This window comes from Canis lupus, chromosome 23, assembly GCF_003254725.2.
Source record: "Canis lupus dingo isolate Sandy chromosome 23, ASM325472v2, whole genome shotgun sequence".
Lineage (NCBI taxonomy): Eukaryota > Metazoa > Chordata > Mammalia > Carnivora > Canidae > Canis > Canis lupus.
The window spans coordinates 3,535,044-3,552,134 of NC_064265.1; the positions used below are offsets into that span (position 1 = coordinate 3,535,044).

At 40.7% G+C, this 17,091-nt stretch overlaps 1 protein-coding gene across 4 annotated transcripts in view; it reads left to right on the forward strand.

Annotated features, from left to right (window-relative positions):
- UBP1 (upstream binding protein 1) overlaps nucleotides 1–17,091 on the forward strand; it is a 52,534-nt gene that overhangs the window by 21,536 nt on the left and 13,907 nt on the right. For 3 of the 4 annotated variants that reach the window (XM_025461429.3, XM_025461425.3, XM_049099794.1), the window contains 7 exons: nucleotides 2,268–2,344; nucleotides 8,063–8,168; nucleotides 8,844–8,950; nucleotides 10,481–10,633; nucleotides 10,735–10,845; nucleotides 11,280–11,387; nucleotides 16,498–16,601. In XM_025461429.3, the coding sequence (XP_025317214.1) occupies nucleotides 2,268–2,344; nucleotides 8,063–8,168; nucleotides 8,844–8,950; nucleotides 10,481–10,633; nucleotides 10,735–10,845; nucleotides 11,280–11,387; nucleotides 16,498–16,601 (766 nt within the window). The remainder of the gene's footprint in view (nucleotides 1–2,267; nucleotides 2,345–8,062; nucleotides 8,169–8,843; nucleotides 8,951–10,480; nucleotides 10,634–10,734; nucleotides 10,846–11,279; nucleotides 11,388–16,497; nucleotides 16,602–17,091) is intronic. The other variant, XM_025461428.3, reaches the window with a different exon arrangement.

Below are 17,091 nucleotides of genomic sequence, written 5' to 3' on the forward strand. Positions count from 1 at the left end.
ATTCATATACTTTAAAATTTATTTTCTGAGTTTAGATCCATTGTTAAGTATGCTGCAAATTTAACTTTTTAAAAATATCTTTTGGCATAGTATTATTTAGTGATAATCTCTCTCATTTTGTTGAATGACTTAAGGACTCTTCCTTAGTAACATACTCTAAATAATGGTTTTCCTTCACCAGCTTTGGAGTGGTTTGGTTGTATTTTGTGGCCATATGACCTAGTACCGTTTGTATATTTACCGTCTGTAAACCCCACTGGAGTATGGATGGATCATAAAGATCCTCAACTTCATTTGGTGCTAGAAGCACACCTTTAATTACTTTTGATTTTCTCCATATCAAGTTATACTGTCATTTTTATTACTTATTTTAGGTACTTATGCAGAAATCATTTTTGTGGTTTGGAGTACCTTCTTAACTTTTGGCAGCAGCATATTTTCCTAATTATATAGCTTGTGTGTGAATATCTGTTTGTGTTTTCTTATGGACACTAAATGAACACTGAGAGAATGTGAGTTGGGCTCATTGGTCACAAGGAAGAAGGCTCTAGGATTAAAATTTGGTCTTCGCTCACACAAAATGTGGTACACAGTGTTCATAATATCACTACTCATGGTAGCCAAGGAGAAACAATCCAGATGTCCATCAGCTGATGAATGGATGAACAAGTTGTAATATGTTTGTGCAGTGAAATAATATTTGCAACAAAAAAGGAATGAAGTATAGACATAGCTTGTAGATGCTGCAGGTTCTGTTTTAGACCACCACAGTAAATACTGCAGTAAAGTGAGTGAGTTTTTTGGTGTCCCAGTGCATATAAAAGTTACTGTGACAGCATCCTGTAGTCTGTTGTAGCATTAATGTCTAAGAAAACATGTATATACTTTAGTTAAAAAATACTTCATTGCTAAAAACTGGGTTATAATGACTGTTCACAGTTCACCTTAATAATGATGAAAAAGTTCGAAATCTTGTGAGAATCACAAAATGTGACATAGAGACACAAAGTGAGCAGATGCTTTTGGAAGAAAGGCCCCGTTAGACTCATTTGATGTGGGATTGTCACATATAAGCCTTCACTTATAAAACTCACAATATCTGCAAAGTGTGATAAAGCAGAACCCAACAAAAGGAGATCTGCCTGTGGTAATACCTGCTACAACATGGGAGAACCTTAAAAATATGTTTTAGTTAAAGAAGCCAGTTAATCACATGTTGTGTGGTTACATTTGTATCAAATGTGCGAAGTAGGCAAGTTGCTAGACAAAGAAAGTAGATTGATGAATGGTTGCCAGGGGCTGGAATGGATGAGGATGGGGAGTGATTGCTAAGGTAGAATTTTCCTTTTGGGGCCATGAAATCCTCTAAAATTGGTAGTGGTGATGGTTACACAATTCTGAATATACTAAAAACTAGTTAATCATATACTTTAAAGGGATGAGTTTTATTGTATGTAAGTTTTATCTCAATAACACTGATCAAGATTTGTTCTTGGGTTATGCATGTATGCATAATAAAAATTTAGTGTGGGGGCGCTTGGGTGGCTCAGCGGTTGAGCATCTGGCTCAGCGGTTGATGCCTTTGGCTCAGGGTATGATTCCTGAGTCCCAGGATGGAGTCCCGCGTCAGGCTCCCTGCATGGAGCCTGCTTCTCCTCCCTCTTCCTGTGTCTCTGCCTTTCTCTGTGTGTCTCTCATGTATAAATAGATAAAATCTTAAGAAAAAAAAAAAATCTCTCTCTCTAAAAAAAAAAAAAAAAAGTGTGGGAGTATAGCAAATGAAAGTAATGCCAGAGAAACTCCTCAGTCTTCTGTGATTGTGCAAGAAGGAAAGGATGGTGGTATTTGCAGGGAAGAGAAAGATCAATCTGAATTTACTTCTCTAGTTGAGAGACAGTTGAATTTTTTCTTTCAAAGATTTTATTATTTGAGAGAGAGCATGCATGTGTGCATACATGCAAGTGGTGGGGAAGAGCAAAGGGGGAGAGTGAGAGAATCCTAAGCAGACCCTGAACTGAGCATGGAGCCCAACACAAGGCTCCATCCCATGACCCTGAGGTTGTCATGACCTGAGCCAAAATCAACAGTTAACCTGACTAACCTAATCACTTAACGTACTGAGCCAGCCACCCACGTGCCCTGGGAGACTATTGAATTTTTATGTTAAACAGAGTGATGTTAAAAAAAAAAAAAAAAGCGTGATGTTCTTTATATGGATTGTTAATGATACACAATTTCTTTACCATCAAATAATTTCTTTAAAATAGGTCAGTCTTATGAAATTCGGATGCTGGATAATCGGAAAATGGGAGATATGCCTGAGATCACTGGAAAATTGGTAAAGGTAAGGATGATCCATCATAATTCCTAACAGATACTGCAATGCTTAAAAAACAGTTTTGCTGTAAAAGTTTTGGGGTTTTTTTTGCACAAGAGTTATTTACAAATTATTTAATTTCACTTTAAGAAGTAATAGCTGTATTGAAACTCCTAACTTTTATTTTTTTTAAAGATTTTATTTATTCATGAGAGACACAGAGAGAGAAAGAGAGGCAGAACACAGGCAGAGGGAGAAGTAGGCTCCTCGCAAGGAGCCTGTTGTGGGACTCAATCCCGGGAACGGGATCACACCCTGAGCCAAAGGCAGACGCTCAACTGCTGAGCCACCCAGGCATCTCTGAAACTCCTAACTTTTTGAGCTATATTTTGTTTACTTATCTGTAAAACAAATGATAGCAGTTAGTGGGTGAAGTAAATGTGAAAGCCCTTTGGAAACTAAGGTACTGTAGTTGTGGCTATGGGGGGAAAAAAACCTACCACCACAACAAAGGCTTAAGGTTTTCTTTAAAAGATATGTGGGGGGTAATGTAAGTGTTCATATGAAACTCTTCAAAACCCTTTTATTTTACCTCTTAAAATTTCTCTAAGTAAAAATCAAACTCTGTTCACTCTATTGATGTATTTGAATGAAGGCAGTCATTCCAAGTATAGAAGGTGTGGCCCACCGCTTTTAGACTATATCATCAGAACCATTTCTGCCCCCTCCAGTGTCATGCAGGGTGGGTCCTCTAGCCTCTACTTGTCACTCACCACGGTGTATTATAAATTCCATAGTATTACAAGGCAAGACTTCTAGAATAAGCTTAAGTGGAAGAAGGCAGAACTTTAGTTTGTCTAAGTGTTAGCAAGAGAAAAGCAGACATGAGTTCTCTTGATGCTTCCCTCTTCCTACAGAGAGGCATGTAGGGGCCTGGGCACTGCTGGGCCCTCAGTATGGAGAGGCATTCCATTGGAAAGACTCCCCTCTGTGGATCTGCCTTTTTAGAGGGTGAGTACAGGAAAGGCAGCCTTCACAGGGGAGTGGATACTAATATAAGGCTAACAAATTTGGTGTGTCTGGGAAAGCCAGGTGCCCAGCACCCAGAGGCCTGAGAGTCTTTGGGATGTTTTAGTGTTCCTCCTACTCCTGGGGGCAGGAAGCCTCCCAATCCTGTGAGAGGTTGAGGGAAAGATAGGGGCTTGCTCCCCACCGATTAGTGTCTTGCCAACTTGGAGTGAGCTCCCAGACTTCTCCTTCTGACTCCTGGGACTCGCATCTTACCCAGAACAGAGGGGGAGAGATTATTTGCCCATTCTCACATTTGCCATTTGTTCTTTGAGTCTGTTGTGTCTGTGCTCAATTGATGGATTTGGTCATTTCCCTGGAGGGTGAGTCAGATGATTTTATTTTTTCATTCTCTCCATTGGCATTCTGACCTGTAGTGAATACTGACTGAGCTTACCGTTTTAAAAAGCCATCATCGTTCAGAGTGAGCAGACCCTACTTGGATTCGCTGTTTCCTGCTGGGCAGATAGCTACGGTCTAGTCAAGGGCCAGACTTAACAGCTCTCATTTTCCAGTGTGTAGGAAGCTTATTGTCAGGCCATTGGGCACCCCGACACCCCTTTAGGCAGATCTGCCAATTGTGTCACACCCACTTAATGTCTAACCAATAGAGATTCCTGGGTGGTTCAGTGGTTGGGCTTCTGCCTTCCCCTCAGATCACGATCCCAGGGTCCAGGGATCGAATCCTGCATTGGGCTCCCTGCTCAGCCAGGAGCCTGCTTCTCCCTCTCCCTCTGCCTGCTGTACCCCCTGCTTGTGTGTGTGCACACGTGCGCTCGCTCTCTATCAAATAAATAAAATCCTTATATAAAGTAAAAAATAAAATTCAACCAATATACATATTTTGAAGATGTGGGTGAACCCTTCTGTTTCTGTGAAAATTGTATTCGGTGACTGTTAGATGTGGTTTTGTTCTTTTTTAAATCAGTATAGAAGTATAGAAAAATTGTTTAAATTGTAGATTTCTCTATAAATTGGAGTAAGACATTATGTGCCCCATATTGATACCCTTAAAACTGGATCCAAAAATGTTAGAACACTACTGAGAAACTACTTCTATGCTAAAATTCAAACATAACCCAGAAGTAGAATGGTATGATGCATCCATATGTGTCTATCATGTGGTCGTTTATGATAAACTCTACATGTCTATCATTGATGCACATGAAAGTTCTCCCACCAACTTCCACAAGAATCGTCAGTTTGCCATGCTTGTATCTCTTTCCGCTTGCGCTTGCTTTTTTCTTTTTTTCTCTCTCTCCCTTCCTTCCTTCTCTCCTTGCTAGACTATAGAATTTACTAACTCATAATTTTATTTTCTCTTTTAAACAGTAATTTTAACTAAGCTCATCATTTCATCATTCATAGCTGTTCAGCATTCTGAGCAAAATAAAACAAACTTTGGCATGTGGATCAAATTCCAAATTTAGGTTTCAGTCAAAGCACTAGAGAAAGTCCCTTTGGAAGCAGTGAAGATAAGCTGGCTTTTCCCTGTAAAATAGGTGGTAAATTTAGAAATAACTCATCTACTAGAGGAGACTTAATGTTTAAAATACTTTTGGTAAGCTAGCTAAAAATATCTGTCAGAGTAACTTGGAATGGTAATTCCAAGGATTAATTAAGTTGTTGCATGACTGCTTTTTAAGTTCAGCTTCCTTGGACTTAGTTCTAAATTAAAATACATTAAAAACACTTAATATACAAAATTAATGCAAGTTAAGAAATTACAGCAAAAATGAGTCTGCATCATGAGATAGTGAACTGTTGACAGTAGAGAAACCATCCACCTATAAGCACAGAGTGGATATTTTGTTGACATTAAACCAGGATTTGTCTTTGGAAACATCAGTTTCCTTAAAGAGCTCCGGATTGGAAAGGTTAATTTTTAAAAGGTCTTAAATTGGTTTTATCTTCCACTTGATAAAGCCCCTTTTCTGGTACTTGGTGGCTGTGCCAGAACACATCCAATTAAGTCTTGAGAGCTGGTCCAGGATTCAGAGCTACAGTCTGCTACAGCCAAAGACTGCAGGGTGAATTTCTTAAAAATTACATCCTTTTTTACCAAGAAGATCCCCAAAATATTCCATAGCAGTCTGTTACCTAATTCCTGGCCCCATGATCTTTGACTCTGCTACTGTGGGGGAGTCTGGGGAGCAAATGCTGGAGTGTCAGCGATGCTTTGGAACTCGCTGAACATGCTTACTGTACTCAGTGAGGTGCTTATTCTATTCGTCATATTGGTAGGGCCCTTTAGCTGTTGCTGGTTGTTTAGGTGTCTGAGTTAATGACTTTTTTTTTTCTCTTCAAATTGCATTTAAGAAGATTTCTTATATATATTGCCACTTCTTAAGTATGGTTCTCCTTTCATATTCCTTACTGTACTATCTTAGTCTGATCTAGAACGGGGTTTAGTAAAGCTCTCAAATGATACCCACATTCTCATACTGTTTCCATCTGAACTTGTGGATTCAGTCTGGGTCTTACTAAATATGGAAGAATCAAAATCATGACATTTCAGTGCTGCACTTTATTCTGAGTTCAGTGTGTTGGTGAGTGTGACCCAGGGGCCACTGCCAGCCTGTGTACCTTCCCTGTGAGGTTTTTGCTGCCAGTGGGTGGCAGCATGACATGGGTGTTGGTGGACTGCCTGGGCAGGCCCTGTACACGTGGGTGCAGGTGGGGGAAGGCAGATAGACATGAATCAGAGCAGCAACTGTGCCTCTGTAGATTTCTACTTTGGTCCTGATGACTGACTTGGCCTCTCTTTAAACTACAGTTGACCCTTGAACAACACAGGTTTGAATGATATGGTTCCATTTACAGGCAGATTTTTTTCAATAAATAAGGTATAGTACTGTAAATGTATTTTATGATTTTCTTAGTAACCATTTCCTTTTCTCTAGCTTTATTGTAAGAATATGGCATATAATATATAACATACTAAATATATGTTCTTCAATTGTTGTTATCACTAAAGTATCTAGTCAACAGTAAGCTGTTAAGTAGTTAAGTTTTGGGGGGATCAAAAGTTATACATGGATTTTTGACTGTGTGGGAATTCAACACTCCTAATCTCCATCCTGTCAAGGGTCAACTATATTTCAAATTAAGATATAGCTAATTTTAAATAGTTTGCTTCAAAATACTTATCTACTATGTTTTGGACAGTACTTGGTGGATAGGGAAGGCAGGCACACTAAAATAGTATTTGTATGTATTGCTAACAAATTATTTCCTATTTATACCAGAGCATCTGTTAGAAATACGATTATCTTATTGCATCATGAGAAAGTTATCTATATAAATGTGTCACAATCATGAATTAGTGCAAACGTGGTATCTGAAGGCATTTGGATGACCTGTTTTCCTGTTCCTGGAATGGAACAATAGTTGGCACCCCAAACCTGTGGGAGGCGAAAGAGGGATGGGTGGAGAACAGAGAGCTGGCCTAGAGTTTGTGGAGTAAAGTCTTCCCTGGAAACAAACCATCCTGTTTGGATAAAGTTTACCTGTGAGGTTTTTTTTTTTTTTTTCCTTTCCCTTGCTTACCTCAGATAACCTCTTGCAAGTGAAATTGTAGAGATGACTTTTGCATATATATGTTCTTCTTCTTCTTCTTTTTTTTTTTTTTTTTTCAGATTCCCCTACCTGTTCCTTGACAATCCTTTTGTTTTTTCATTTCATTAAAATATAGTTAACATGCCATGTTATTGGTTTCAGGTACAATATAATGATTCAGCATTTCTATATATTAGTACTCATCCTTGACTATCTTTAAAGAAGTTCAGTTATCAACTTTTATTTTATTTATTTTATTTTATTTTATTGATTGATTTTATTTTATTTTTATAAAGATTTTATTTATTCAGGAGAGACACACAGAGAGAGGTAGAGACACAGGCAGAGGGAGAAGCAGGCTCCACACAAGGGAGCCCGATGTAGGACTTGATCCCAGGTCTCCAGGATCACACCCTGGGCTGCAGGCGGCACCAAACTGCTGCACCACCAGGGCTGCCCTCAACTATTATTTTAAATGAACAGTTTTACCATTGTACCTTGGTTTCTTTGTTTCTGTTTATACTGCCCTTTCATTTTAGTAATTCCTGTGTGCATCTGATGTTTTCTTCATAGAAATGGAGTTCTTGCTCACTGATTTTATGGGCATGTACCTTAACTTTGAATTGCACTATCAGATTTTAAATAGAAATTTTCCCTAAGTAACCATTTTATTTGCACCTTTTATTTCCAAGTTACAAATCTTGCACCAAATAATTATACTCATAATCCAGATATTATTCCAAGAAAGCAGTTCACTTAGAAAGTGTTTAAAGGGGGATCCCTGGGTGGCTCAGTGGTTTAGCACCTGCCTTTGGCCCAGGGAATGATCCTGGAGTCCCGGGATTGAGTCCCATGTCAGGCTCCAGGCATGGAGCCTGCTTCTCCCTCTGCCTGTGTCTCTGCCTCTCTCTCTCTCTCTCTCTTTCTGTGTGTGTGTCTATCATGAATAAATAAATTTAAAAAAAAATAATAGAAAGTTGTTTAAAGCAGGTTTTTTTTTTTGTTTTTTGTTTTTTTGGTATGCTCCTCTGTTAGAGGTTAATACATAACAAGTGAAAATGCTTCTGCATGTTAGCTGGAACAGTTTAAAAGTACTCATTTTCCCTACTTGTTCCATAGAGCATCATAAGAGTTGTATTCCATGACAGACGGCTACAATATACGGAGCATCAGCAGCTTGAAGGCTGGAAGTGGAATCGTCCAGGAGACAGACTTCTTGATTTAGGTACGAGTGGCTGTCAAAAGAGAGATGAAGGCAGTTGTTTAGGTGTGCCTGGTGGGTAGGGAAGGCGCCATGTATACCTGCACCATGTATAATTGGGTGGAGAGAGTTTTGATGTTAGCAGATCCTGTGTGCCTTGAGTTGTTCTATGGTTTAGAAATGAAGTGGGCTTTTAGTGCTAAAAGAACCTAAACCAAGAATTTGGGGTTTAAAATCATTTATTTAATTCTCAGTTGGCTCCATCCATCATATGTTGAATAAAATGAGATAGAAACCATGGTGAAAGGGATGCCTGGGTGGCTCGTGGTTGAGCATCTGCCTTTGGCGCAGGGTGTGATCTCAGGGTCCTGGGATCAAGTCTCGCATCAGGCTCCCCTCAAGGAGCCTGCTGCTCCCTCTGCCTGTGTCTCTGCTTCTCTCTCTGTGCGTCTCTCATGAATAAATAAATAAAATCTTAAAGAAAAGAAAAGAAACCACCAGCCATCCTGGGAGAAAGTCTGATAGGCATTAGGTGGGTTTCAGTGTTAGCACCTATTGAGCCGTTGACAGGGAAAGCATTGAAGGGAAAGGTTCTGTGTAGAGCTGTAATAGCTTCATTTGAACATAATTATAGTAAGTTGTAAGCTTTTTAGTTACCCGTAGTGAATGAGTTTCTATGTAACTTTTTTTAAAATACAGATATCCCAATGTCTGTGGGAATAATTGACACAAGGACTAATCCAAGCCAGTTAAATGCGGTTGAATTTCTGTGGGACCCTGCAAAGCGCACGTCTGCTTTCATTCAGGTTTGGAGTTTTTATGTTATTAGAAGCATGCTAGCTGAGGCATTTAGAAGGCCATAGATGAGATTGAATTCTTGACACATGAATGTATCTTCTTTAAGTGCTTGTTTGTAAGCTCTTTTGTAATGTTTTCTATTTTACACACTTTTAAACTTACATATGTATATGCTGTTAAATTGGACTTAATCTACTGACTCATTTGTAGAATATATATATATATATATATATATATACATATATAAAGACAGTCTGGCATGTAAAGCATTATTCAAATGTTACTTTTACCATTGATAGTGACAGTAATCAAAACTTTTATTGTTCATAAGATACATTTCTCTTGAACTTAAAAGCTGCTGTTTAAAATAGAATGGGAGTGGGGTACCTGGCTGGCTCAGTCTGTAGGATGTACGAATCTGATCTCTGGGTCGTAAGTTCAAACTCCACATTGGGTGTAGAGTTTACTTAAAAAAATAGAATAAAAGGGTGGGATTGAGAAAAGTGTACAGTTTCAAGATTTTCTCTCTAGTATAATTTAAAGACATTCTAATATTGAAAATTTCAAGCCCCACAAAAGTAAAAGAATAATAATGATGAATCCTCAGGGTACCCATCATCTGGCTTCAGCAGTTAGTAGTAGTTTCCCTTGTTTTAGTTATTGATGGAATACTTTAAAGCGACTCCCAGGCATTTAATTTCACCTATAAATACTCAGTTTGTATCTCTAAGAGATGAATTTTTAAAAAAAAACAATGTATGTAAAATGCAATCAGTAGTAGTTTTTATACCTTGTATACGAAAAGGTAATCTTTATGTAGAAAGGGAAATTGCTTAATTGTTAATCAGCATAAGTCTGATTTGTGTGAACTGTAAAGAATATTTGTTTTTTTAAGTATCTGTAGTATTTTGTGTTTCTTGTGGTTTACCAAATACTACCAATAATCACTAGGGCATGGTACACATTAGTTGACATCATGCTGGGATTGGGAGAGGGGCAGAAGTGGTGGGAAATGAGCGTTGTCCTCAGTGAACTTTGAAGGTTGACAGAAGAGTTTGGATTGATCCAAGCAGGGTGAATTGTGGCCCTGCTCCAGGCGGTCTCACAGCTGGTGTGTGTAGACACAGCAGTAAGCTGCTGGGCTGGCTAGAGTCCAGGTGGTGACAGAAGAGGGCAGACAACAGAAGCTCTCAGCAGTGAGGTGTTGGATGCTGTGGACTGAGCCAGGGAGTCCGGATCTGAGAGCATCATTCAGTCCGGAGTGGAGGTTAGGAGATGTACCTATGATCCAAACAAGTCCTGCATTAGACGAGGAGAGGCACTGGACTGGGGGAGAGCTCATTGCTAGAATGGTCAGAAAGGCCCAGTTGGATTTGTGAAAGCCGTACGGAAAAAATTCATGTCAGCCATCTGGCTAATATGCAGGAGTTTGAAAGGATCTTGAATTTATGGCAGTGGCAGGACATCTGAGAAGGAGCAAAGTAGGAGACTCAGCGGACGGTCCGTTGGGTCCCCTTTCAGCTTGAGTTGTTTTTCAGGTACACTGCATCAGCACAGAGTTTACCCCAAGGAAGCATGGTGGTGAGAAGGGAGTGCCTTTCAGGATTCAAGTTGATACCTTTAAGCAGAATGAAAATGGAGAATACACGGATCATCTACACTCAGCTAGCTGCCAAATCAAAGTGTTTAAGGTGAGCCATAGAAACAAGGCTTTTAGTTACTGAAGCCCAGTTTTGCTTGGAAGTTGTCCATCTTCAGCCCAGTGGATGAAATCATCTGCTTTGTTTTCAAGCCTAAAGGTGCGGATAGGAAACAAAAAACCGACCGAGAGAAGATGGAGAAGAGAACGGCTCACGAGAAGGAAAAGTATCAGCCGTCCTATGACACCACCATCCTTACAGAGGTAGCGCACAGTAGCGTTTGGTATCCGAGGAGGAGAGCGGTTTGCATATCAGCACTCTCTAAGGAGGAGTTGCGCTGTAGCGGGGTCGGGAAGGTGGGGTGGTAGAATGTTCTTGGTGAAATTTGTGGGGAAAGGATTTTACTTAAATTTGGGGGTTTTAATAGATTAAGTTTCCTGGGTGGGGTTGAATGAAGATGCTGAAATCCCAATCAGGTCTCAGAAACAGACCTTCAAAACCTTGAAGTTGGCGAGAGATGAAGTCGGGACCTAGAATGTCTGACTTTTTTTCACTGCTGGGGTTTTGCATTTTCTTTAACTTTGAATCCTGCTAGTCATACGTTTGTTTAATTGGACTGCAGAGACATAAAACAGGGTATTAGATCTTTCTTTGTATAATGAAAAGACATTGATCCCAATCTTTGGTGTTTGTCCAGATGAGGCTTGAGCCTATAATTGAAGATGCAGTTGAACATGAGCAGAAAAAGTCCAGCAAGCGGACTTTGCCAGCAGACTACGGTGATTCTCTGGCAAAGCGAGGCAGTGTAAGGGACTTCTGCTTCTCTTTTCATTGTGCAAGAAACCTTGTGCAGTGTTAGATATAGGATCGACTTCCACAGAAAAGTAAAGCCAAATTTGTTTTTGATGTCCTTGTCTTGATTTAATTTGCTTTTGTTTAGACTTCCTGCTTTCTGTTTGTTCCTCACTGAGGAAAATTTCCTAAATCTAACACTTTAAAACAAAGTTGACCATATTGGGTGGTTTTGGAGGGATAAACGACACCCAGAAATGTGTTCCCTCCCCGTCTCCTTCCCCTTCTCCCTCCCTTCCTCTCTTTCCTTGGCACACACACTTCCTTCAAGAGCACTGAAATTAATAAAAATACTTTCTTTAGTAAAATAGTTATCATTTTTGTGTAATTAAAGAAAAGTTTTGCTTTCTCATGTGTATAACTGATTAAGAAAATTTCATGGATATTTAGAGAAATGATGGCAGCGAGCTTGACATTAACATTCAATACTTTGTGTCACAATTCCCTGCATGTAGTATAAGAGTGTGTGTCTGTGCTTTTAAAAGCCTGTTTGGCAGCACTGGTAGAAACCTTCGCATCAGTGTTTCCTCTTGGTTCCTGCAGTATGATCTAACGCTTCAGGCCAGTCTAGCGCACCTCACTACCCTCAGACCTGGTCCTCCGAACATGCAGTCAAGGGTTTTGGCTTCGTCAGCTTCAGTGCAGCAGATCCTTATTTTATGACCCAGTTCTTCATTGAACAGTCTAGGAAGGTTTATTCTGTCCTTTAATCTTAGATCACCATGTCCCCACAATAAATGTAAACACAGAGCATTCTATAATTTTTTAAATTATTTAAATTTATTTTAAACCATCATCATATATATCAATGGCCACTCTCTCCATCATGGCAGTGCTTATGCTATCAAGGTGCCAGACAGGGGATTTTCACTCTTACACATCTGTGTGATTCTCTGGAGGTTCTGCAAGTCACTGGCACTATCACAGGAACCTCCTTTCCAAATCAAAGCACTGCATGAAAATAGGCAAGAACCATGCACATTTAGTCATCTGGATGGATGGGCAGCACACAGGATGCATTTTCTTTAACTGAGCTCTCTGGTTGTGTGGAACAACTGCTCCTTCCCGGGAATGCCCCCTCCAGTTTTATGTTTTTAATCTTCTCGTTTCCCAGCTGAAGACTCACAAATGGCTCTTGGTAAACTTTTCTGGGAGATCCTGGTAACTCAAATCAGTTTTCCTCTCTTGTTAGAAACTATTTAATTAAAAGGAATGGGTTCTGATAATTCATAAATTAAAGAAATCTGTTATAATCCAGAGCTTATCTGGAGATGGTAGAATTGTTGGTAAATCATTAATGATTCTTAACTCAAGCCTAAAGTATGCAAAACGTCAGCAGTTCACTGGCCTGGGATTTCACATCTTCCTGGAGCGTGTTGCTTACTGCCCTGGGCTGTGTTTGGTTTGGTAAGATACTTCTAGGGGGTGGTTAAAGCTCCTTTTTGAAACCTGTCTGAAAACAAGGTACAGATTAATACCTTAAAAAAGTCCATAGCATTTCCTCTATTTCTGTAAGTGTCTACAAAGAAAGGCCAGCGTTGCTCACAGCTCTTGGATAGTGACAGTGGCTTTCTTTAGGATGGGAGGTGAGGTTCACCTGTTAAAAGGTGCTATGAAATGGTCCCAACTGCATGGAGGCCCTGCTGTTGGTTCCGAAGAGCTGCTACCTGACAAACCCCTTAAGGCATCTGCCAGCCTCTGTCTCCGAGCTGTATTTTACTGGCTCACAAGGGGGCCGCTATTGTCTACGGTCTAGGGTGGGTTGGCATTTTCCAATCTTAAGGGGGAGGGATTTTGTTTACATGCAGCAGAACGGTGCCCACAAAAGTCCAAGCCAGCTGTTGCTGGAGCCATCACAAATTACAGACTCAGCACAGTGTAGCATTGCTCACATTGAAGACAGGGAGGCTGGGAGGCATGACAGAGTAGTAGAAACATTGTGAAAGTCTTCTTCAATCTGTCCTTGCCCTCCTGGGTGGAGACTGGAAGAGGAACCTGTGAGACATGGGTAGGGAGGCCATTTCAGAACCTGCCACCCATTATTCCCTAGGAGCTGAGGCCTCCCAGGAGGACCAGTTTGGTGTTCAGTGAGTAGGGCCTCCTATTTATTGGACAAGTTTTAGATGTCAGATGTTAGCAGCTGTGCTTTTCTACTGTTAAAGGAATCTCGATGTGTGCAAGTGAAATAGGTGTGTATATGGAGGTTCTGTACATTTGGTGGCTCTGCCATATTACTGTGCCGTGTTAACTTGAAGCCTTTTGATGGCTTCGTTTCCTCAGATAGCTGGTAGTGTTAACAGAGCAGATGTGGAGGGGGCCTGATGTTATAAGGTTTACCTCACTCAGATGTGCAAGTTAGGCTGCGTTGTAGTATTTTGTTTCCGGGGGGGGGGTGGTGTAGTAAGGAAATAATCTTCCAGCCAGTGGAGATGATGATGAACATGTGACACCCAGAAAGCTATTAGATCTACCAGTTGGGTTCCTCAGACCGCACAAGCCAAGGAGGTACTGTTTTGTAAGATGAAGAGAGAAACAAGGCCCTAGTTTAAAAGGAGGAAGTACAACTGAAAGATCCTTTCTAGTGAAATTGGTATGTGTGCAGTGAGTTCACCAGTGCTATCCAGCTAGAGTAGATTGCTCTTTAAGAAAGTTGGTAGTTGAAACAACTCTGTAGTCACTTTTCCCATTTTTAAGGGGGCACATAATGGGTGGTTGTAAAGAATGGGAAGAGCTTGGGATTTCTATTTTATTTTCCTTCTGTCCATACTTCTGTTGGATGTCAGACATGTTGTAAGCACCTGTAACCATCGAGGAGACTAGTTTCTGCCCTCACAGTGCTTCACAGTTTCTTAGCTCGTTCACACTGGGGTCTAGACCCTTCTATACTCAAAATAATTTTGAAAAAGTATATACTCCCTTACATATTTTGAGGTTGACATGAAACTTTTCATCATGAATGTAAACAGTTGCAAAGAAGACCATTTTCTTTTCTTTTTTTTTTTTTTAAAGATTTTTAAATTTATTTATTCATGAGAGACACAGAGAGAGAGAGGCAGACACACAGGCAGAGGGAGAAGCAGGCTCCATGCGGGGAGCCCGATGTGGGACTCGATCCCGGGACTCCAGGATCACGCCCTGGGCTGAAGGCAGGTGCTAAACCGCTGAGCCACCCAGGGATCCCCAAGAAGACCATTTTCTTTTCCACTGCCTATAAATAATTTCATCCCAGTATGACATACTTTTATGCCAAAAAAAAAAACTTAAAAAAAAAAGATTTATTTATTTATTTATTTATTTATTTATTTATTTATTTATTTGAGAGATAATGCATGGGCAAGCAAGTGGGGGAAGGGGTGGGAGGGTAGAGGGAGAGAGGGGAGGGAAAGAAGCAGACTGCTGAGTGCAGAGCCCAGCATGGGGTTCAATCTCACAACCCTGAAATCATGACCTGAGGCGAAATCAAAAGTCAGATGCAAAACTAACTGAGCCACCCAGGTGCCCCTGCTTGAAAATCTTTAAATGATCACCCTAGTTACTTCTTTATGACAAACTTACAGAAATTGAAATTTAAAATTTCCTCTGACCATAAGGCTCATAAGTCAGTTGAGATTTTTTTTTTTTTTTTTTTTTTAAAGTAAACTCTATAATCAACATGGGGCTTAAACTCATCCCAAGATCAAGATCAAGCATCACATGCTCTGCTGACTGAGCCAGCCAGGCAGGTGTCCCAATAAATTGAAAACTACTTATTGTGGTACCAGTTTATCAAAACAGCAAATCATATACATTTTGACAAATAGTTGTTAAAAGTAGAAATGTTATTGGAAATGTATCAAGAATGAGGGTAGTAGTATGCACTCAAATTCTAGATGTTTTTGTAGGTAAGAGAAACTTGTTTAGATGTGCTTATTTTTCGTTGAGCAGTGTCATTCAGGTCTTGGAATTCCTTTTGAGTCATCTGCACAAGATCCCAGTGACCTATTTTTGTATGAACTGGTAGATCATTTCAGTCTGTCAGCTGACAGCAGGTCTCCTGAAGTTTTTGAAGGCAGGAAGTTTGAAGACACACAGAAATGTTTGGAGGTCATATATATTTTTGTTTATCCTAGTATCTTTGAACGGTCTTTTGCGTGGTTTGGGGAGTCTTCTCTCCCCTGTCCCTGGTGAGGTATGACAACTTTTTTGTATAAAATGGGAGAAGAGTGATTTCTGAAGGGTGCCTTGGAACTGGGGCCATCCTCACAGACTCACTCTAGATGGAACGTGAGGGAGGTGGACTCACACTGTGTGTAGCTCAGGTTGAAAGGCTTGTACGTGGTTGCCCTGGCCTGCTCAGCCCGCTCAGCATGCTTTTGACTCTAGCTTCTTCACGTCTCCTGATGATAATAGTCAATGCGTCTTTGTATCTTTGTTCTACATTTGGTCGAAATGGTACCTGAAGTTAAAAACACCCTAGCTCACCATGCCCTTTGAGAAACTGTAAATAATAAACCTGTGCAGATGGGTGGAAAGACATGAGCAGCACGATACATGTTGTTGTATGTTGATACCAGGCCTGCCTCACTTTGCTTAGGGATTATTAATTTTAGAGGAATCGACGAATCAGTTGGGTACTGGTGAGGCTGCTCCTTGGGTGAGAGGACAAAGGCGAGCTAATGGGACAGAGCCCCCATCCTGGTCACTGTTGGTCTCATGTCACCTGTGAACCCATTCCTGCCTCTGCTGTTCTAAACCTTGATAGGTGCCTGCTACAGAACTCATAAAGAGGAGAGTGAAAGTTCTTGAAAGCCAGTGGTGCAGACGTGTACATTAAAAATGCCTGCATACATTTTTGCTGTTCTTATCACTTCAGGTCTCCCTGAGGCTAATCAGTGTGTAGATGCAGGTGGCAGGTAAAGGCGCACAGAAGTAAATTTGCTATGTTTCTGTGAGGTTGCTTGATTGTCAGGTGTCTTGTGTTTGATAACCTCACATTTGGCCAGACTAGAGAGTGACTTAGAAAAATATTTCTTCTATACACTTCTAAAACCATCTCATTAATTTGTTTTTGTTTCTGCCCTCAGTGTTCTCCATGGCCCGATACCCCCACAGCCTACGTGAATAGCAGCCCTTCCACAGCGCCCGCCTTCACGTCCCCACAGCAGGGCACTTGCAGCGTCCCCGACAGGTACCGCTTCGTGCCTGCCGCTCCCCCAGGCCTGGCCATGCCAGGCTCCTATGCTGTTCTTGTGCTCAGCTTCCAGCATCTCCTTTGCTGAGGTTTCCAGTCATGGGAGCTAGCCTCCTCAGTGTGAAAGGAGAAGACTTTTCTTTGCCCGCCAGCCATTTTGCTCTTAGCCCTTTGTGCCTCACACATTCACAGCTGTGGAAATTGTAGAAAAGGAGGTGTTTTTAAGATATATCCTTTGTGAGAGAAAACATGAGTGGAGTCTGTGGGTGGAAAAGGGCAGTGAGTTGTACAGTGCACTGTGATGTGGATGTGTTCAGGTTGCGTTCGACGTATGCACCATACGTCGAACGCGAGAGCCGTTTTCTGCCCCACAACCCCCACAACACATGATTGATTGATTTAGGTAAGTCTTTAAATTTAAAGGAAAGGCTTTCAGTTTCTGAAAGTGCTGTGGTTTGAGAAATGGTGATGGTGGACTTGTTCTCTT